The following is a 23,095-nucleotide window of genomic DNA, read 5'->3' as shown; positions in this document are numbered from 1 at the left end:
GAATGAGATTGGCACTTCAATGCTGATTATGATCTTTGGATCTTGTGTAAGAATGGTCATGCTTATTAGCTTTGTGGTTCCAGTTGAGACAGACTGGAAGGCCTGTACATCTGGCATGGTGTCTCTTTTTGTTTGAGATTAACTTCACTTTCTTTTATTATACTATGGTGCTTACACTCTGAGTTATTTTTTTCTGAGGTGCGTGAAAAGAATAGATTTTACTTTTCCAGAAACGTATATTAAAATAATCCCTAGGCCTTCAAGCAACTATCAGTGTAAGAAGTTGGAACAAAGAGAAAGATCGTGAAGCTCATTAGAGATTTAAAATATATGAAAGATGCATGAGCCCAGGCAATAAAATCCCCTATCATAATTCTGCAATATATGATCTAGGGAAAATGTGCTAGAGAGGACTTGGTAAGTGTTTTGTACAGTTTTCTAAGGCTTATTCACATGGGACTAACTTACAGTAAAGCAATAGAGGTTCATTATAGCTAGCATTGTATTTTTTGTGCATCACAGTGTTTAGGGAGGTGGTAGAGAAAATCAAGTAGCAAAGTCATTGTACTTCATTGTAGAGTTCACCGTCCCAGTTTGCTATAATCAGGTTCCACAGCATGCTGGAAATCATCAGCCTACATGTAAAGCACATTGCAACTGATATCAAGCTCATTATCAAAGTGAAATATAATTTTGAGGAAAGAAAATACTGTGAAGAACACCCTGCTAACAAAAGTAGTGTTCTTAGGTTGCTAAATCTCTGCATAGGCCTTACCACTGGAAATTTGAATACAATGATGAGCAGAGGAGAAAGTGTAAAAAGCCATTTCCTGTAGTGAACAAGAAATCAGAAGGCACATCAAGTATGAAATGAGCTACTGTTCATCTTGTTACAACTATTAGACACTTTCAAAAAACTAGTTTTGCAAAAATAATAATAATGAATATATTCCAAGGCAAATCCTCTTGATTTCCTGTACTGTATATTAGTATTGGGGGTTCCAGGAAGTGCTCAGTGTTGGCCCAACTCTGTTCCCATTGAAATCAATGGTAAAACTCCCACTGACTTCATTGGCAGCAGAGTTAAGCATTGTCCCACCCTAGATGGATTTTCAAAAGCAGCTAGTGATTTGGGGTTCCTCAATTTTGGGGTCCCCAATTCGAGAGACTTTAAAGAGTCTTGATTTTCAGAAGGTGTGTGCGCAGCACTATCTAACATTTCTAGTCTCTAACCGGCTTCAAACAACTGCCATTTTTGTTAAAAACAACCTGCCAGAAAAATGTTTCCTTCTTCCCCAAATGTGGAATATCTCCCCCAGTGGGAGATTTGTCAGAGTTAGGATTTTGGAATTTGGTCCAGATAGATTTTTTGTTGTGAAAGAGCGTTGTGTTTTGGTTTGGTTTTAATGCTACATTTGTTTACATATGATGTAAGCCCTGCCAATAAAGCACTGTTTCTCATAATAACTGTATAACTGATGACTTATGTGTAGCTGCTGGAATTGTGCTTTTCCCTTCCTATATTTTAGCTTGGAAAAGTAGCAATCTTTTTTTTTTTCTTTTGGAATTGTGAAGATTTGAGTAAAACAGACAATCAAAACAAAAAATATTTTGCCACTCTCTCATTTTCTTACAACCAAAGAGTGATCTGATAAATCAATCACAGATACTCAGAAGCCATTGCAATATTGCATTCTGTTGTTTCCTAATAATGGTTATTTTGGCTTTTGAGCCAACTGAAAGCAGTAAATAAGCCTTAGAGTAACTAACTCATTTACTTATGATCCAGCTTGAGAGTATTTTTCAGTCATTACATTATTTTATAATTCATAGGTTTCTCCCCAGGATACAGTACTGCAGACACGGATGGTCTTCATAAAAGACACAAGATTGGAATTAATTGGTGGAGGAAAATAAATGAGAGACTGTGTTAAGCCTATTAGTCTAAAGTAAACAGGTCATGTAAGCCTGATGCTCTGAGTTCTGCTTATTGCATAAACAGTTGGGTGCAAGTTCTGTATCCAGTTTCCGGACACACATTTTTTTAAATTAAAAAATAAATAGTGGTGGCAGAAAAATAATCAACTGTCTCTTGGACCACCCACATGGTGTATAACCCAGTGGAAGAATTACCTATTCAAGGCTAATGTGTTTTACAGTACTATAGTTATCAGGTTTAAACTGCCTAAAACCATTGGAAGTTACATATAAAGATACCTCTGTATTAGGCATTCATCTTTCTGAAAGAAAACTTTAATTTGGGTTGAATCAACCCATCTTCCAAGGGAAATTTGTCTCATATACTTACCTGCTATGTAAAATCATACATTGTATTAGCTTGATTCTTTCATGCTTTCTTTTATTGCCTTTACTGGGAGTTTCATATGTCAGATGACCTCAGGATTGGATGTGTAGTGTGGCCAACACATGCTGTTTATACTTTGCAGCAGGTAGTGGCCATAGTTGGTACATGGGGGAGGTAATATGCTGGTCAAGGACCCTAGTCATACAGGAAAGGTCATTGGGTACATAACACTGAGTGGCTATAAATACAGTCCATGGACAGATCAAGACTTTTTTGTAGTTATTTAAGAACAAAATCCTGCTGATGCTCAGCACAATAATGCTCTTCATTTCAGGGCCTGGAGTTGAATTTTCAACTTCATTCCTTGGGAATTAATCCTGGATTATGCTTTTCCTTTTATCTTAGCTGAAAGGTGAACAGTTTATTCTTTGATCACAAAGTTGGAAAAATAATTAAATAAATTATCCATAACAGCATTGATATTGCAAAAAAGATAGCTCAGGTCCTTGGAACAGAAATCCAGGGTATTGTTTTATATTTCCTGCAAGAATTAAGTTCCTCCACCAATAACTTTTTTGCACTAGGAAAACTGGGACTGATGTAACTCCCACTGAAATTAATGAAAAGGCTTCCATTGTCTTCAGAGGGAGTGGGGATCACTAGATTAAGGGAAATGATTATCTTAATCATAGGAAGAAAATGAGGTGGCTGCTGCTATGAAAAGAATCCAGCCTTCTGCAACATTATGTGACTAAGAAATAAAAACCCAGCTGTCTGAATTTTCAAGCTTTCTAGTTTTTAAGTCTTGTTAATCAATTTTTAATGCAAAAATAAAAAGGGTAGAAAAATGCCGCCCATCCCTCCACAGAATAATTGATTTCTATGAGACCTTAACTAAATATCTACAAACAAATGCTCTGCTTCATTCTGACAGGCCTGAGAGGGTAACATGAACGGGGCAATGGAAACCAAAAGAACACAGGCTGCATTTGTAAAATTCTCTGGAAAACGTTATTGGCAACCCATGCTTTATTTTGGAGCCACCATATAACTGGGATCACAGGCATATTTGTGAGGAATGCAAATAAGGAAACATTTGAAATATTTGGCAAGTTTGCATCCAGAAATAATGCTTCATTACAGCGTACAATAAGAGAAACCGAAGTATTTCTGTGGTAATTTACAATGCTCCTTAAATCTGTTTAACTTGGCCGTTTTTAAAAAATCTGTTTGCATTTTCTAAGGCGGTTTACAAGTACATAGGTGTGTATGAATGTATGAATTTAGGTGTAATATAAAATAGAGGTGAGAATACAGGCTCCCCAAATTTTGGTACACTGTGGTTAAGAATTTATTGTACTGTTACAGAAATGTTCTCAGGTATTATTGCAGTCATGTTGTACACAGGTATCTGGTGAAATCTGTTAGCTCCACAGGTAGTTTCTGTAGTGTTTTAACATATGTAGGTTAATGGATATTTAGTTCAGAATTGTTATACTCAGGCAAATGTGCAGGTATTGGTTATCCAGAAAGCAAATGAGAGGTACATTTGTCTAGTGGTGTTACAGTGTAATTTGAGCTCAAGGTCCTCTTGTTTTGCTTTTGTTCCTTGTACATTACAAGTGACTATAAAGCATGCCACTTGCCACCTAGAATTGAAATTGTCCAATCCAAACTATGGTCTGTTCTGTGTTCTGTATTTCTGGTCTATTGTTGAGCCACATTTTAGAAACAAGCTTTCCTATTCTGAGCCATAAGGTTGTGATGTGCTTACTTGATGCTGCTGTTAATATTGTTAGTTGTCTTGTGGCTCTGAATGTGTGTGTTTGGCAGCAGGAAGTCTCTTAGGCTGGATTTTTTTTTTAATTCAAATGTATGTCAAAGATTTTCTGTAGCTTTTTTGTGTGTATGAGCAAAATGTTTGAAATCTGTCCCAGAAAATGTGTGTGAACAGTGAACTACTAAATCACCTTAAAGTTATCTTTAAAAGTCTTTAATTAATCTTTAATCTTTAAACATTTTTTCAAGGAATGGGATAAAATGATGGATTTGTTGTCAGTGAGGTTTAACATGCTTCTTGTTAACTGACATCTTTCAGGGGACATTGAAGTTTTTTTTCACCACGTGCCTACATAAGGCGTTATTCTAGAACTTTAGAAAGGACAACCTGTTATAACTTGACAATGCTTATATCAGGGGTTCTCACACTTTTTCATAATGGGATGGTTTTTCATTCAGTAGAAAATTCTGCTTTCCACTGGAGAAAAGTTTCAGACAGAAATATTTTGATCAGCCCTACTCATAATGTAAGTAGAGTGCATGTCTCATGAACACCTTCCCTCCTACTGGCAATCACACAGAGCACCTGCTTTCCCATTCCCAGGTGCATAACACCTCTATGGCAAACTGCAGTAATTGTCTGCCTCAACAATAGAATACGGAAAGCTGTCTTTAATGTGATTCAGCAGCTCCAAGCAAGGAGGAGAGCCAGAACCATCGCCCCAATCTTGCACTCACTCATACATGCGCTCAGCTTTACTCATAAGAATAAGCATTTGCAGGATAAAGGCCCATGTAACCAGCCCACACTCCTCCAAGTACCAGCAGTCACTGTGTGGACCATGGTGATTCATAGACAGTTTGAAAACCACCATCCTGCACTCTTTTCAGAATGGCTCGTGAGAAGCTGAAGATCAGATTCCTTTTGAGGGCTTTGTGAAGTTGAGAAAGGGAATAGAGGGGCAAGTTTAGTGGGGGAAATGATAGCTAGTGAGACGTTTGCTGGTAGTACTGAGCTTTATTAAATCCTTTGTCTCCTTTTTCTGTTTTCACCAGGTAGCTGCATTTTGTGATGTTGATGAAAAAAAAATAGCAAAAGGTTTCTACACTTACCAAGAATCCAAGGTTAGTAACAACTACTGTCCTTTCCATTACTGTCAACTGGAATTATCTTGTGAGAAGTGACATTCTAAGCTCATTGGACAAACAACAAAAAGAGGGTCACTAATTTTAAATATAGTGAAGAATTATAGTATGCAGTCCATACTGTATTTATTTAATTAGGGGTTTAGGTGCTGGGGATGGGTAATGGAACGTGTGGAGTTTTTCTTCCTGTACAGTAGGGAGCCAGAGTGACATTCAGCACCAATTGTGAAGGTGTTTCTTTGTAATCTGAGACCTGAACGAGAGCAGCAACTCATTTCACATAGTGTATAGAACAGATGGTAACAAGTTTTGGTCAGTTCCAACCCATGCTAGAATGAAACCATTGGCCCCTCTTATGTTAGCAATCCTGCACCCTCCAGTCTCCTCACCAATAGCTATCGCTACAGGTGGGGAATAAGCAGGCAGAAACAGAGACTCTTCAGGAACAAGGATCCTGTTTTCATGTAGATATCTCTAGAAATGCAGAATAAGAAAGGGAATTACGTGGTTTGGATGGGGAGGGAAGATTTATAGAAGCAGAATTATTTCCCTGAAGACTGTTTTCCACAAAGATTCAACTGCTCTTTAGTAGGAGAGGGGAAATGGAATGATGTGGGGTTTCATGACTTAGCATCTCCTGTGTCAATAAATTATACCAATAAAAAGCATGATCACAGCAACTCTGTGTGGGAGAGAGGTCAGTTTCTAGGTCTAAGGTAAGGGAAGTTCTTTGTACTATAGTTGAGAGGTAGCCAGGAGCACACTGCAGTCACTGAAAATGTGGTAAGTTTAGAGGGGAAGAAAAACAAATATCTTTTTAATGTATTCTGTGTATGGGGACAAACTCCTGTTGAAGTGAGTTTTGCTACTGACTTTAGTGGGAGCAGGATTTGGTCCATGATACATAAAAGCTAAAATCTATGGTGAAAGAAAGAAAGAAGTTTATGGTTATTTATAGACCCATATTCAACCTAGCACAGTATTTCTCTTTGAAGAAGAGTCCAAAGGATAGATTGTAACATGCTCCCTAGGTGACATCTCTCTCACTAGCCCAGCTGGGAATCACCTGGACAAAATGCAGGCAGCAGGTTTTTGTGCCACTCAAGATAAAGGAAGAAGATATTTAAATGGCAGTAAATGAACCATCTAAAATGAAAATGTCACAGTCCTGGTGCAATATCAATTTTTATGGTAATAAAACAATTTAGCTCCACTCTCGAGAATCTACTGTAAGCATAAGGCCAGATTCAGTGCTCTTGATTTCACTGGGCAGTCAGACCCTTGGAGCTCAGTACTCTGAGAAGCTGATGTATGCCGTCAGCTCGTGCTGAAGGCAATGGGAATTGAGGTGTTTAGTAACTTTGTAATATCCAGGGCCTTCATTCTGGACGATCCAGTTGAAATATTTGTGTAATAAGCTCTGGCCTGAAATCATGTGTGTATCTGTCTACGGCATGTATACATCTCAAATTAGTGGTCATATAAAAAAGTGCACCAGAAACAACATTCTGTAGGTTGGAGTTAAGAAAGCTGATTGTATGAAAGATGAAATTAGTTATTGGGTGTTTATGGTGACCCAGAAACTACATTGTATTTGAAGTGAAAGGCAAAATAATGAGCATGAGTATATAACCACTTGAGCCATTCTAATACATGATCTTTGAATACAATTTCACTCTTTAATGCCAAGCAACGCCCATTACTGAGCTAAAAATAACCCTTTGTCTTCTAACCAAATTTCATTGTTTGCAGGAGAGACCAAAACCCAAAATTCCCATACAACATTTCAGAGACGCGACCCCACCTTTCGTTATCTGTGTAAAGTTGGTGAGTACAGTTTTTGGCATAAGCTAAATGAACCACATCTGTATCTACAAGCATTACCCTAATTAAGGATGTGCTTTTGTTTTTATTATAAAACACATTTTCCAGTGGTTTATAGAAGTGTTTTTAGTTGGGCTGTCAAGCGATTAAAAAAAAAATCTACATTTGTAAGTTACACTTTCGTGATAAAGAGATTGCATTATGGTACTTGTATGAGGTGAATTCAAAAACACTATTTCTTTGTTTATCATTTTTATAGTGCAAATATTTGTAATAAAAAATAATATAAAGTGAGCACTGTACACTTTGTATTCTGTGTTGTAATTGAAATCAATATATTTGAAAATGTAGAAAAGCATCCAATAATATTTAATAAATTTCAATTGGTATTCTATTATTTAACTGTGCGATTAATTTTTTTTTAGTTCATTGCGTGAGTTAATTGCAATTAATCGACAGCCCTAGTTTTTAGTCAAAACTCATCCGAAGATGTAGAGGCCAATTTTGTGAAATTGTTTTTAGAGATTATTGCAGGGAGGGAATGGAAATGTTGGAGTAATATTAAGAGTAATAAGAGCAAGGATATCTTTAAAGGGTCCTTAATCTGGTCTCCCTTTTTGACGTACAGTTTTGTGGGCACAAATGTGGTTGCATGTTGCAGACATGGTTGGTCACTTGCCCTTGTTTATACCGAAAATATTGCAACCATAACTGTGTTCAGGCACACAAACTGTGGGTGCGGAAACAGAGACTTTGTTTTATAAATCAAGCCCTTAAGTTATCGTGTGCAACATGCCCATCCTTAAGCCTCTTTTGCGTCTGAGTACTGCTGAGAGTCAAAGACTGCAACTGCTTTCTCTTTCACTCATTCGATTGACTCCTGAATTACTAAAAGATGAGCAGCAGATATTCTGCTATTACATTAAAATAACAACATAGCACAACCCAAATAAGGAACAACACAAAAGCATCAGATCAGATGCTGAAAGGCATGATAGCAAATACACTCTTACTGTGAATACTAAAAGTTACTGAAACTTGCAACTAATGCTACATATTTAAATACTATATTGGCAGGTTTCCTTCATATAAACAAAGACATTTAAAAAACCTATTCAGTTTGTATGATTATTTAGCTGAAACTCATCCCCTATAATCCCTTTTGACCTTAGCGCCCCCAAGGTTAGGGTCAGTACAGAGATCAAAGTACTTCACAGTTGTAAAACCAGACTGCAAGTACCCCAGGGCATTATCCTGTAGACAGGTTGGTACTAAGCCTGACATTGGCTAGTAATATTGCAACTAATTTAATTTTTCATATGAAACATAATGGTGGGTGGAAGACTGAGGACAAAACAGCTGTGTAACCTATTATACAGTGCATCTAATTTCTGAAGCCCTGACAAGGAAGCTATTATACAATATCTTGTCTGCTCTGAAAACTCTGATCCATGATTTCAACTGTAATTTTACAGTACTTTTCTCTATCAGTGACTGTATTCTGTGTGCAGACTACACTATACTGCATAGCACCTTTAAAGACACTGTTTTTGGAGCCACAATTTTGTCTACTTAGATGGAATCTTTGTGAAATGGCCTCTGGAATCTCAATATCTTTTAATCACCTTTCTGTTGATGTGAAATTAAGAATGAAAATAGTCACAATTTTGGTGTCAAATACCCAGAGACCGTGGCCAGGTAACATCCTCATTTACACTTTTGCACCCTACTGTCTGAGCTGTCTTGTTGGCTGATGGTAACACTGATGTTACTTCCTGAAGAAACTACAATCCATCGGTGATCTTCCTGAAAACACCATCCTGGCCACTATGGATGTAGAAGCCCTCTACACCAGCATTCCACACAAAGATGGACTACAAGCCATCAGGAACAGTATCCCTGATAATGTCACAGCAAACCTGGTGGCTGAACTTTGTGACTTTGTCCTCACCCATAACTATTTCACATTTGGGGACAATGTATACCTTCAAATCAGCAGCACTGCTATGGGTACCCGCATGGCCCCACAGTATGCCAACATTTTTATGGCTGACTTAGAACAATGCTTCCTCAGCTCTCGTCCCCTAATGCCTCTACTCTACTTGCGCTACATTGATGACATCTTCATCATCTGGACCCATGGAAACGAAGCCCTTGAGGAATTCCACCATGATTTCAACAATTTCCATCCCACCATCAACCTCAGCTTGGACCAGTCCACACAAGAGATCCACTTCCTGGACACTATGTTGCTAATAAGTGGTGGTCACATAAACACCACCCTATACCGGAAACCTACTGACCGCTATTCCTACCTACATGCCTCCAGCTTTCATCCAGACCACACCACACGATCCATTGCCTACAGCCAAGCTCTACGATGCAACCGCATTTGCTCCAACCCCTCAGACAGAAACAAACACCTACAAGATCTCTCTCAAGCATTCTTAACAACTACAATACCCACCTGCTGAAGTGAAGAAACAGATTGACAGAGCCAGAAGAATACCCAGAAGTCACCTACTAGAGGACAGGCCCAACAAAGAAAATAACAGAATGCCACTAGCCATCACCTTTAGCCCCCAACTAAAACCTCTCCAACGCATCATCAAGGATCTACAACCTATCCTGAAGAACGACCCATCACTCTCACAGATCTTGGGAGATAGGCCAGTCCTTGCTTACAGACAGCCCCCCACCCTGAAGCAAATACTCACCAGCAACCACACACCACACAACAGAACCACTAACCCAGGAACCTATCCTTGCAACAAAGCCCGTTGCCAACTGTGTCCACATATCTATTCAGGGGACACCATCATAGGGCCCAATCACATCAGCCACACTATCAGAGGCTCGTTCACCTGCACATCTACCAATGTGATATATGCCATCATGTGCCAGCAATGCCCCTCTGCCATGTACATTGGCAAACTGGACAGTCTCTACATAAAAGAATAAATGGACACAAATCAGACGCCAAGAATTATAACATTCAGTCGGAGAACACTTCAGTCTCTTTGGTCACTCGATTACAGACCTAAAAGTGGCAATATTACAACACAAGGCTTCAAAAACAGACTCCAACGAGAAACTGCTGAATTGGAATTAATTTGCAAACTGGATACAATTAACTTAGGCTTGAATAGAGACTGGGAGTGGATGGGTCATTACACAAAGTAAAACTATTTCCCCTTGTTTATTCCCTCCACCCCACCCCCCACTGTTCCTCAGATGTTCTTGTCAACTGCTGGAAATGGCCCACCTGGATTATCACTACAAAAGGTCCCCCCCGTCCCCCCCCGCTCTCCTGCTGGTAATAGCTCACCTTAAGTGATCACTCTTGTTACAGTGTGTATGGTAACACCCATTGTTTCATATTCCCTATGTATATAAATCTCCCCACTGTATTTTCCACTGAATGCGTCCGATGAAGTGAGCTGTAGCTCACGAAAGCTTATGCTCAAATAAATCTGTTAGTCTCTAAGGTGCCACAAGTACTCCTTTTCTTTTTGTGAATACAGACTAACATGGCTGCTACTCTGAAAACTGATGTTACTGGAGCTGAGATCATAAATTCTGCTAGTGAGGTAGCAGAGAAAGAGGCCACTGCACAGGCCTTGAGCAATATTAAAACCATAAGAGAATATAATAGCGGCCAAGTGGACAAGGACTAAATTGAAAAGAGAAAGGGCTTCTTTTGAGATTTCTTTCTTCTAAGGATCTCAAATCAATTTGTACACATTAACGATGGGACACTGAGAGCTTAAATGACTGTCCAAGGATACAGAGGAGGTCTGTGGCAGATCCAGGAATTGAAACCTGATCTTAAGCCCTGTTTATTATTATTTATTATTATTATTTATTTGTTGTATAATAGTGCCCAGAGGCCTTGACTAAGATCAGGGCTCGTTGGTGCTAGGCACTGTTCAAATGTATAGCACGGGTTGGTCCCCAAAGAGCTTGCAGTCTTCTCAGACAAGACAAAAGATGGGGTGGGAGGGGAGAAACAGAGCCAGAGAGGTGAAATGGCTTGCCCAAAGTCACCCAGCAAGTTCAGTGGTTTCCTGAGTCCCATTCCAGGGCCTTGTCCACTGGACCATTCTGCCTCTCTTTTTTTCTCTCTCCCCTTTTGCCTTTGCAGGTCACCTTTATGTAGTGTTCTTCCATCAGCCCTCTTTCTGCCAACAATACACATAGTGTAACTTATGTTAGTATGACACCTTCTCGCAGAGGCTGCATGAGCTTGATTTAAATTGAAATCTGATTCTTACTGGCTGTGCTATTGTGGCTGGACTTGAATGACCACATCTTTCGGTAGTCATTTTTAATCTGCTCTGGAAAGCAGCCCTACACCGAAAACAAAACAAGCCTGTAACACACTGTGGTTTAAAAGATTTAGGTCTCCTGTGTGGAGAAGTCCTCATACTTTAGACCTGACCACTACAGGAAATGGTTTCTAAACTGATTGAAATCTGCAGAGATGTTGAACTTTCATTGATCTGTGATGATATTGTGCAGACTTAAGTATAAAGCTGAGGCTTCGGTCTTTATTATATTTTTAGACTGTTTGAACTTGTATGCAGGCCCCTTCTTCTCTCCATAATTTCAGCCATGTTAAGGCTTCATTGATTTAAAAATGGAGGATAACATTTTTGAGGTGCCTTTGTCTCCAGGTGCATCAAGTACCATAGAGGTTTGATAGATTTTTCTGGAGAGACAGTTGATCATGGCAAGGTCTCTTTATGCTGGGCTCCAATATCCTGTGCTCTGGAATGAGATGGCATTTCTCCTGAAGACTTGTCCTGTTGTTTAAAATATTGTACAAGAATACATTCCATAGGCTTGTTTTACTTTCTTTTGTGACCCAGGACAAGAAGAGCTTTTTTTCTGTTCCAGTGTAGATTTTAACTGTTGCAAAACATGCCTAGTTTGTGCCTGCTCACTTGAGAAGATTAAATAATTTTAATAAATGGTTTGTTTATGTAGAAATTCCATGACTGCCATTTACTCAGTATAGTGCTTGCTTGCTCACTGGATTTTGCAGGCAGCACCTTTCTGGCTTATGCTGGTATTATTTGTCATTAACGTTAAGATTAGTTCTTGAAAGGAAAAGCTACACTATGCAGTCCCTGCTCCATTTGTAAAAAGCTTTCAGCACATTTAGGCCAAAGAGCTATAGCTGCAATTCTGTGGAGGTAGAAAATGGGTGTGTGTGAACTGGTGTGTTTTGCTCATTGTGAGAATAAAGTCTTTGCTCTTGATGGTCCAAATTCTATTCCAAAACCTGAAAACCTGCTTCACCTACAGCTTTGCGTTCTTTTTTTTTCTTACTTTGCCCAAAGTAGGAGAGAGGAGCATGCCCTTCCTTGCTCCAGTTCTATTCCACCGAGTGTTTTGGCTCAGGTTGGATTCCAAGTGCTTGAAGTGAAAAGGGCTTTTCTACTTTCAAATCTCAATTAAGAAGCCAAAAGCTACAGTGTGTGAAATACAGTAGGTTTTCCTGGCAGCTTCCTGCTTTAGTTCAGCTGTGTAAAGCCATGCCTCGTTTCAGCTCCCCAACCTGCTGCTCAGGGAATGATGGGATTCCTTTTAACCACCCTGCTTAATTTAACATCTGAGTTTTAAAAAACAAAACAGAACTTGAAAATAAACCTATATACAGCACTCTGACAACGCAGTGGGAGGCTCATCCAGCTCCCTCTGTCCTGGCTTGGGAGAGGTGAAGACCATGGGTCATAACTTAGCCATACATTCTTATGTAGAATTCCCCATTAACTTGAGCAGGGAGTCTTGCACATAGACCACTGACATACATGGTCTCAAGTGAATTGCAGAACTAGGGCCCAGTCCATCAAACTGCTAAGTGCCCTCAACTACCACTGATTGCAATAGGTGAAGCGGGTGCTGAGCAAATGAGAGAGGCAGGGCCCTGAAGCTACTGGTCTTCTAAAAAAGAGTGGGATTTTGTGTAGAAGGGGAAGAGTCTGCTCTGTTTATAAAGTGTACACTGTTGATATGGGGTCTACCTTGTCTCCTGAGTGGGAGGAGAGATGCTGTGGCAATGACTGGATACCAGGGGGAGGCAGCACAGGAGTTAACTGTATCCTGTGCCTGGCCCTTACCTAGGTGTGCCAGAGAAAAGAGGGCACAGCTTCCCCCACATCTTGGGCTCCTTGTGCCAAGGACAGGCACACCAGCAGTCCCTGTAGTTGGGGGGAGGGGTGTCTCTCCAAGGGAATGGGAAATGGTTAGCGTGCACACAAAAAGGGCCTTTCCCAACACCCCAGCTCAGCAGTCTCTAAAGAAACATAATGAACCTGTCAAACAGTTTTGAGCAATTGGGCGTTGTTTTTGTAAAGCAAGGACTTCCTTGAAAAAAAGCTTCTCACTTCTGAAGTCTGCAGATTCTGTGTTTAGTGTCCATGTGTAAATAGCCACATTTCATTTTATTTCACATTTCCAGCTGGGTGTGATAGTCTGTACTTCCTGTCCTAAATGGTTTAGTGTTGCTGTGTCCAGCTGCCACATTCTGCCCCAGAGGTAGCAGTGTTTGGGTGGTGAGTGGCCTATACCCTACTTAGGTATTTTGTTGAGCACTTTGTAAATTGCTTTAGACTCTTTTGGGATGAAAGGTGCTATGTAAATTATGTATTAGTTACTACTATATTACTCTCAGGCACAGAAAGCATCGGAGTTCAATAAATACTAGCATTAGGGCTTGTGGTTACCATGTTGCTGAAATGGTGCTGCAGCAGCTTTCTCGATACTTTTTGCCGTGCAGGCTAAAGTGGAAGAATGAAAAAAGGTAATTAGAGCCATATGATTTTGAGGCACAGTTCGCTGGAGTGGGTTTGAGGTCTGAAGCAATGTGCCTGCAGATGTTTCCTTTCATCTGTCAGTTCAAGCAGGAGAAAGAATGAAGAGTTGTTCTTTAAAAAGTCAGAACCACAAACCTGACCCTCTGAGAAGTGGAGGAGCATGGAAGGAGGAGTAACACCGCTTTATTGATGCTCACAGAATCCAACATTTATTTCCCCAAAGGCAGTAATGATCCAGATTGTAGACATGACATTAGCACTACTTGGATCCTTTTGTTAGCATTCTCACATCTCATGTGCTAAAGCAGGAATAGGGCAGTTCACTGCTTGAATGGGAGATCTCCAGGGAACACTTATATGCTATGAGAAGTCATGTTTGTAAGAGATTCTGTTAATGTCACTCTTCCTTGACTGCCCCTCAGTGATATGGGAAGCAGGAGATCCCCTCAGCTGGGTGAGAAGTAAAGCTGAGGTTCTGATAGTTTGTGGTTATTAAAGATCCTGCAGCAATTTTTTTCATTAGATTTTGACCAGGACAGTTGAACATTCTGCCTCCCGAATTCTTCCGGCTGTTTCATTGTACATATTATGCTTTACTTCTTTCCTGTACGATTTCGTAGTGGTGGTGTGTGTTGTTAAAGCCCTTAACACAGCTGCTGTGTTTCACTCAAAGGGAGGCTGCAGCAATCCTGGCTTATCCCTTACCTACATCATAGGGTATTGTCATGATTAATAAATTATTTATGAAGAGCTTAAAGATTTGTGAAATTAAAGACTATAGGAGGGCGAAGTATCACATCAGAAATGCTGAGGTTGGCATGTTTACCTAATGACATCGCTATTCCACTTGAGTCTGTATCACTGCCTTGCAATTTTGTGCGTGGAACAAAAATACAAAGTTTCTGTCCAGACAGTAAAAAGGATTTGAAGGAAACACCTGTAACTATGGTTAATATGCCAGTTGCTTGATGAAAGGTGTATTGCATCAGACAAGCACATCGTTATGCAAAATCCACAATTATTACTATTTTGTTAAATAGCATCCTCGTTCCAGTCTCTTAAAATGCATGTACTTAAAAAAAGCACTCACACATAGTCCTCTGCAGAGCTGATTTCAGTGCAAACCTATTCTGTGCTTAGCAGTTAGAATGAGCTGTTTGCCACCAGTCTGAACTGGTGACCATCCCCCCTGGGCTAGCTTGGAAAAGTTCTTGAACATGCCGGCTTTCACCCCATGAGCTGAGGATGAAAAGAGAGTCTGAAAGCTGCCAGTATTTCTCTCTGGAGCTACAAGGTTTTTGTTTCCAGGGGTTGGTGGTGGGGTGCCTTGGGGGTTGATCCGGAACATGACCAGTTCGGGAAGGAAAGAACAAACCAGACTCTGAACTCAGAGATACAAGTAAAACCTTTTTTTTTTAAAGCTTTCTCTGTTCTCTGGAAATAAGCTGTCTAGGCTCATGAGTTTCTAAACTAATGCAATAATTTTAGAAGGGTGGGGGGATGTATGCACAGATAGATTTCTCAACTCTTCTTTTATTAATTTTTAGATCAACAACTGGGCTTTTCTTCATTTCACCTGAATGAACTAATGCTGTCTCTCATCCCACAGGATCTGACAGGTGGAGCGTTTGAAGAAAACTTGAACACACTAGATTTGAAAGAGGGACTGGATTATCATCATTTCAACTGAACACTGAGGTACAGCACTGAAATTGGTGCTTTATATATCATGAGCGATGTGTATGTTAAAAACAAAACTGTGTCCAGAGAGGGTTAGGTTTTATAGTTAGTAATTTGAACTTCACCCAGTGTATCTCTTCTGATCATGTATTCTTTTCTAAAGGCAGGATAAAACTATACTTTTGATATCTATATTTACCAGTTGTTAATATGGCACATTACTGGCTTAGTAGTCAGTTTATAATTGTGATTCTTCCTGCTTATTATCACAAAAACAATAGTGAAATGTGCTATATTTGTTGCTAATTTTAAGTATACAAAATTTGTTACTGCTGCTTATACTCTTGGTGTAAGTAGCCCATCCAGTACTATCCATTAGATTACAGAGCAAGCTGCTACCATAAGGAAACATTACAGCAATATCAAACACAATGTACACATCAGTTTAAATGTTCACAACAATGAAAGTGTTTAGAGACCTTGGTGACTCAGGTTCTGTCCAGAGTGGTCAGGGGCCCCACGCCATTCCCTGGAGTTGGTTAATCTCCTGCTACTGACAACAGCAGCTGTTGTTTCCTGAGGTAAAATCTTTGCATTACTGCTTTGTATCTATGTGAACTGCTAGTGCTGAGGGATTAAAGAGGCCCTAAATTATGGCATCCCTGTGATTCAGGCATGTTAGGAGTATAGTGTATATGGGAACTGATATGGAAGCCAGAGGATAACGTATATAGATGCTCAGAGCTTTCACTCAGCCTCCTATTGTGTATGCTTAAAAATAGGTAGATTTTTGCTAACACAGAAGTAATGTTTTTCTTGCACTGAGTACCTCAAGTTATAACTTTGCTCAAGAACGAACTAAACCTCAGATCAGCTTCTGCTTTAGACTATCCCTCAAGTGAAAGATGCCACTTAGTGGTTTATTAGATGTGAATTAACATAATGAAGAGGTAATTTACCTTACCTAGTAATTCTAGGGGCCCAGCTTGACACAGTAGACAGGTCTGGTTCTAATTGTGTAGCACTTAAAAAACCTTAAAGGGGTCTAAGCTTTATAAAGTAGGCCACCTAAAATCACTAATTATTTTGGAAAATCTCTACTCTGGTTAAGTAACAGATATTTTGGTTGCTAGTTACGCTACTTATTTAACCACAGAATAAAGAGTTGTCTTAGTTACTGTTGTTCCTTTATCAGTATCTTTATCTTTTGTGTTCATCTTTCTTGTTTGTTGGGTGAGTTTGACAGCCTGAGAATGGCATAGCATTGAGGGGCCGTACAGTAGATGCTATCTTTTGACTTTTTTTCTCTGTCTGCATGATACTAGGCTGGACAACAAGTGTTGCCTATTTGAATGGTAGTTGGTCTGAGCTGGTGAAATGGCTCACAGCATCCAGAGCCATTCCCTATCAAGCTGTATGTTATACCATCAATATACTCAAATTTATTACAAAAATATACTAAGTTTAAATTCTAAAGAATTCCAGCAAGTGTTGTCACTCTGTTTAGTAAAAGGGTACTGCTGCCTTTGCTTCCTTGACCAGCTGTGCAGAATTAAATTATAAAATCTGTGTGGAGAAGAGTGCCTCCCCACCTCAAAAACCCCTGGTTAATAATGGCTCCTTTCAGAAAAGAGGCCTGTAACTTTGAGCCTGCGTCTCCATTTCCCTGCTACTTGCATGCATATCCTGTTTTGAATTGAATCACGTGCATCACTTCACTCTTGTTCCCAGGACCCCATTCCATGTATAGATTATCAATACTGAGACCACCATTTCATTGCCCTCCCCAGTTGCTGATCATGTTCTGTGCTTCTGGTAAATATTTCTGATTTCCCATTTACATGTAAAAGAGCCTGAAATTGCAGCTTTTGCCAACCAGCTAGAAGCGGAGGAAAAGGCTGTTATAAACTCACAGTGTTTATCCTTTGCTGCTCAGAATGTAGTATTTATATGAAAAAAGTGGCTGCAGCTTTCTTTCTAGAATAGCGCATAAACCGGTGGTGGTGGCCTCTCAGCTTTCTTTCTAGAATAGTGCATAAACCGGTGGTGGTGGCCTCTCAGCTTTCTTTCTAGAATAGCGCATAAACCGGTGGTGGTGGCCTCTCAGACCAGGGGATTGGTAACTAAACCCCTCGGGCCTAGATTTTAAAGAGATGGTGATCCCATCACTAGAATTTTGCATTGTCAGTTTCTCATAGAGAGATGAAATGGCTCAATTTTTATACTCATCCCACTGATATATAGGTGACTGCACAAAAGATCTCCGTACCTGCATATTATTTAAAAGCATATTGGCTACTGAGCTCTTTTGAGAATCTGGCTCTAAGTGGCCATTTTAAAGCCAGCCTGCTTTAGTAGTGGCTTTGTTTTGATCTCACTCCAGTTAGCAGCATCCCTAACTATTATGCTGCAGCAGATTGGTGTCTATTCATTGAATTTCCATTGGGACCAGACTTGGTAATCTCAGCAAAGCTAACAATTGTGAGACCTATGGAGACCAAGTTTGTCACTCATACAGGTGGGTCCTGTTCAGGATTGGGTACTTTGTCCTATCATTTTCCATGTCATACCTGTTTTGTGGATTAATACAGGGTGTTGTGCTGCATGGCTGTGAAGCTAACCCCATTTCAGGAGTATTACCTTTAAGATACAATGCTGAGGTTCATAGCACAGAGGGTATTTCTCATTTGAGTTTCATATGACTGTTTTTTGTATGTTGATTGAATATTTTTATACCACAATCTTTATAAAACTAAAGCTTCTGACAGTGTGGGGATTCCACTGGAGCTTTATTCATTTTGACCTTGAGTCACAGCTCACACGCCTACTTCGGAACGTACCCTATAGCAAATCTTCAAAAAAAAAATGTCCCATTCTAAGAATGGGAGTGCCAGGATGAGCATTGGTAATGAAACAATAGTAGTATAGGTGGTTTGAGTCTACTTGGAAAGAAAAGGAACCATGTCAGGTTTATACAGCCACCTGCCAAACTGGGCCACAAAGTTATTCTTACAGTCAATCATCATCTTCAGCTGGTACAATTCAAACAGTGATTATACAACATAACAGCAGTTTCCAAACTTTTTGAGTTGCCCCCCTGGAATTAAAGTTTTGTGTTACGGCCCCCCGATCCCCCAATCCAGACAAAAAGAGGTGAGTCAGGAGATGGAGGTTCCATTTCCTCCTTGAGCCCTGCTATGCTTCGCTGAAGCCCAAGCTACGTATCATGGCCGCTTGCCCTCTGGAACGGTCCTCTGGGGATTCACCCCACTGTTTGAAAACCTCTGTTCTACAAGCTACACAGCCACCTTCTATAAGGAGTGGCATTTGAGGTGTGAGCCATTCCTACACCTGTGAAGATAGGTCCTCAAGGGTAGTGGGCCATTTCTTTGCAGCGTGTATGTACTTGAGATCTAGCCCTAAGTCATTTTGGTGTGAAGCTATTTTCTGGGCTTGTTCACTTGTGCAAAATTGAAAATCTTGCCACCTTAGCTTTTGGATATTTCTCCTTCCCTTCTGCTTCAGGAAGAAAACTATTTAATACACTTGTTGAAAATCATTCATATAATGAACTTCCCTTGTGACTCTAGAGAAAGAATTGAATGGGTTTATATAGCATACTAAAAGAGCCTGTGCTATCCTGTTGTATGTCAGATAAGCTTAAAAATCAGTTTCCACACCCCCTCTGTTGGAGCAAAGCATCCTACAAATGCTTATCCTGTCACTCACTCTTACTTCACTATACAGTAGGGGTAGGTTTCCTCAATGTCAAATGCAGTTAAGTTATGGGTTTTTATAGTTGGCCTTTCTGGAGGAAAAAAAATCAGCTGTCGTATCATTTCTTATTAGGTGCCTCTTTCTGGAGAATGACTGGTTGCAATTTTGGTTTTGAAAATGCGGAATGAATCGATTCACTCTGTACAGAGACTAATGTAGTTCATCACTTTCAGTGTCCTGTGCCTGCACTCAGAAGAACAATGGGGCTGTCTATTTTCAAGCGCTGTCACACCCGTTGCAAATTGCTAGTGGTATCATCATTTAACAGTGGTCCTTTCTCATCCACTTTCAGGTCACTGTGTTACCAACACTAGAATCATGGCTTGGTGAGACCTCAGTTCTTATTTTAATTACCTGTACAGACACAGCTATACAGCTAATTTTTTAAAACATTGATTGTGCTGCATGTATACTGGAGATAAACAGTTGGTTTGCACCAATACTGAGAGTTTATTTTAGTATGTTGTAATGCTTGTTTTGTGGAATTAATTTTTGAACATTAAGTTAAAAACAAGCAGGTGTTAGTTTTTCATAAGAGCTGGCCAGGTTCTTGGATGTGTGAGCACTTATGTGGATGTTAAGTTAATTGGAGAACTGCAGCTTGTCGCAACAAACGTTCAAAAAGAACCATTTCTGATATTCACAAAGTGAACAATAAATGTGGTTATTCTACCTGATAACCATGGCATCTCTGAATTTGGCTCTTCATGCTCATAAATTGGCATAATCTACTATAAATTGTTGTAATACATACATGAAGGGGGTGGAGTTTACATGAAACAACCAATAAAAAGGTTTACCTGTACTATCCTGTCAACTCTCAATGTAGCCTGCAATCACTGATCTATTTTAGAGGCCCAGGGGGCTGCTGAGGGCAAATGTGACTAGCTGATAACGGATGATTGATTTTTAAAAATTGCTAACAGTAAGGGCATTGGCTGAAGCACTGACCTATCACCTCTGTACTCCTCAGTTGGAAAAGTGAGGTTCTGCTTGATGTCTCTGGAACTCTAGCTTATAACACAAAGTCACCACTCATTTACACTATTCAACAGTCTCTGTTTATTTTAGGCTTTGACCTTACCCAGAACGAAGACTGTCTGCTTTTGCTTGCAGACAGTAAGTCAGGGCTGAAGGCAATAAAAGAACAGTTTATTGAGAGAGGTATTACCTGAAGGTAACGATGAAAGATTTAATTACCATTAAGTATTGCCACTCTGAATTGTTACATTATCTTAAATATTTGTCTTGACCACAAGCATTAGCCACAACTGTAAATGGTTAATACACCAGGACAAGCTCAATGATTTTAGAGGAGACACACTAATTCAGGTTTTATAAGGGGAATGCAAGACACTGGTATTCAAAAGCACCTCAATTATGACAACGATCATGAGGACAAACTGCCATCTTGTGGCTACAGATAACAAATTTAAGAACTGGAAACATAATGGACCTTTGTTGCCTTTATATTGTGGTCAGAGATACTGACAGATAAACAGGCTGCTTTTTCACTCTTTATGTTAATTTTGTTAATCATATTTTGTAGCTCAGTCTGAGACTCCACTTTATCAAGATGCCACAGCACAGATCACTTCCTCCTTCATGACGCAAGTGCCAGAGAGCTTCAGTTTTCAAAGCAACAGAGAACACTGACTGCTTTACTATGCTGCACTCTACATACAGGAAACAAAAAAAGAAGAACTTATGAAATTCCTTTTAGGTAGGGTACTCAGTTACTTTTAATCCAACTAATAACTGAATGCATGTTATCAATTAAAGGAAAATAGGACTTTGTTTTAAAAGTAAATTGCATTTTAACAGATGGTAAATATCACAACTGCTAGATTTAAAAGAAAAAACAGATGAATAATATTTTAAATGTTGATTCAACTGACACATGTTTTTCAAAAAGATAAATAAAGTTCAAGTGGCTTGTATTCAAATGTTATGCCTGGTTTTATCTAATCACGTTTGTATTTTTCCTCTACTTTTATGAGGCGAGCTCTCAGAGAAAGGTAGAGTGTGCTGTGTATTTTCTCTCATACACCCCGCATCCCTACGGAAAAATGTTTGTGTCACTGGATTTAACTGCTGAGAAACTCCTCCACTAGTAATACACAGTAGGATTGCAAGTGGGATTGTCATTCTTTAATACTAGCTAGAACAAATAGAAGTTTTCAAGTAAACTGCAAGGCTATTTTTATTTCTGCAAGTGTTTAATTAGCATTGCTAGAAAACATAAGGAGGAGGAGGAGGAAGTAGTAAAGCACCAAATTCTGCCCTGTAACTTTGATGGGATACTAAAGGAAAGATTCGCATTACAGTATTTGCAATAATTTTTCCCCAGACATATGTACACATTAGGTGCCTCGTATTATCAAAGGGGAGGGTTCACTTTTCTTTCCAATCTTTCATATGAGTCTCCAAGTGTTTAAAACTCACCTGGCTCTCAAGACAATTTTCTTACCAATTATCTTATACCTTCTACATTTTGAAATGCTTAATCATAACATTTATGAAGCAAAGAGCAGTCAACACTGATAGTAAAACAAGATTCTTAATCTCCCAATTCATTAAAACACCAGCACTCACAAGTTTAGCTTTCACTTTAAACAAGAGTGATTTACCAGATGAGAACGTTAAGAATTTTTCTTTATCTGTTCTGGTTGCTGTACAAATTAACTAAATGTATATCAGGGGAGTAAGAATCACTTCAGCAGCTGGTTTTCTTGGCCCTTTCACTATCAATGTTTTCAGAACAAAACAAATAACTGGTTTTGTGACTTAATGTGTTACATGATAATTTCCTTTCAGAACCTGGCTTCTTACAGCTCAACACACTTGGGTTGTATCTCTACTTACAAACACCAGAGGCAGTTAAATCTTATCTGATGTTCCAGGGGTTGGCCACAACTCTTCTACCAGTATGAATACCTCCAAAACTGTGGGGGAAATGCTGCATTTTAAGTAAAAGATTAAGTATAAATTAACAGCAAATCCTTACTTCCCACAGTTTGCCCCATTTTAGCACATTTCTGTATCACAATCTTTCCCCCAGTCTGGGACGTAGGGATGGAATGACAAATGGGACAAAAGAATGTTACCCTTTCCCAAGTAGTGTTAATCTATTTTAAATCCATAGCTGAGAGCATCCTCCTGCTGACATTTTTCTTCTGAAGAAGAGTCAAGTATGTGAGGTGATGATGGATGACCAGGTAGCCATTTTACAGATTTTTGTTCTGGCTGCTGATCATGGAAGCGTTGAGTAGGCGCCAGCTTCTTCTGTTGATGAATGTGCTTCAGCAACGCTATTGAATCTACCTAAGAATGGATGATTTTAGATACTTTCAAGCACATGCATGGAACTTATAGGGAAAAGAATAAAAATGATGTTTTACTAAGCTAATTGATTCTACTAAGGAATACTTGAACTGCTCTTCTCACATCTGCCACAGGCCGTGCTTTTTCTTTTGGTGTTAGACTTTGGGAAAACAAAAGAAGAATTACCCTAGAGCCATCTGTACTCGAGATTAAGACCAGCCGTGTGTCCTCACAGAAGATGCATTATGGGTAGTATCTGAGAATGAAGATTTTGAAAACTCTTCTAGCTCATGTGGTTGCAATTAAGAAGCATATCTTTATAGAAAAGGAATAAAATGCCATAAGTTTGATTGTGAGAGTCTTTGCATTGTAGACAGATTCTCGCTAGGGAAGAGGTTTGACTGCTGGTTAATTTGGTGATATACCTAGAAATATAGAT

General features: G+C 39.5%; 2 protein-coding genes across 3 annotated transcripts in view; one reads left to right on the top strand and one right to left on the bottom strand.

The window, feature by feature from the left end:
* The window catches only part of QTGAL (queuosine-tRNA galactosyltransferase), a 287,216-nt gene extending 266,216 nt beyond the window's left edge, over window positions 1–21,000 (top strand). The window contains exons 10-14 of one of the 2 annotated variants that reach the window (XM_077833125.1): window positions 5,141–5,209; window positions 6,983–7,057; window positions 15,485–15,573; window positions 19,625–19,658; window positions 20,882–21,000. In XM_077833125.1, the coding sequence (XP_077689251.1) occupies window positions 5,141–5,209; window positions 6,983–7,057; window positions 15,485–15,565 (225 nt within the window). In that variant the 3' untranslated portion in view covers window positions 15,566–15,573; window positions 19,625–19,658; window positions 20,882–21,000. The remainder of the gene's footprint in view (window positions 1–5,140; window positions 5,210–6,982; window positions 7,058–15,484; window positions 15,574–19,624; window positions 19,659–20,881) is intronic. The other variant, XM_077833124.1, reaches the window with a different exon arrangement.
* Window positions 20,371–23,095, bottom strand: part of TBCD (tubulin folding cofactor D) — a 252,362-nt gene continuing 249,637 nt past the window's right edge. The window contains exon 40 of the mRNA XM_077833123.1: window positions 20,371–21,008. Within this exon, the coding sequence (XP_077689249.1) occupies window positions 20,997–21,008 (12 nt within the window). The 3' untranslated portion in view covers window positions 20,371–20,996. The remainder of the gene's footprint in view (window positions 21,009–23,095) is intronic.

Source organism: Eretmochelys imbricata, chromosome 14, assembly GCF_965152235.1.
Source record: "Eretmochelys imbricata isolate rEreImb1 chromosome 14, rEreImb1.hap1, whole genome shotgun sequence".
Classification (NCBI taxonomy): Eukaryota; Metazoa; Chordata; order Testudines; family Cheloniidae; genus Eretmochelys; species Eretmochelys imbricata.
This window is presented reverse-complemented; position numbering and strand designations above follow the sequence as displayed.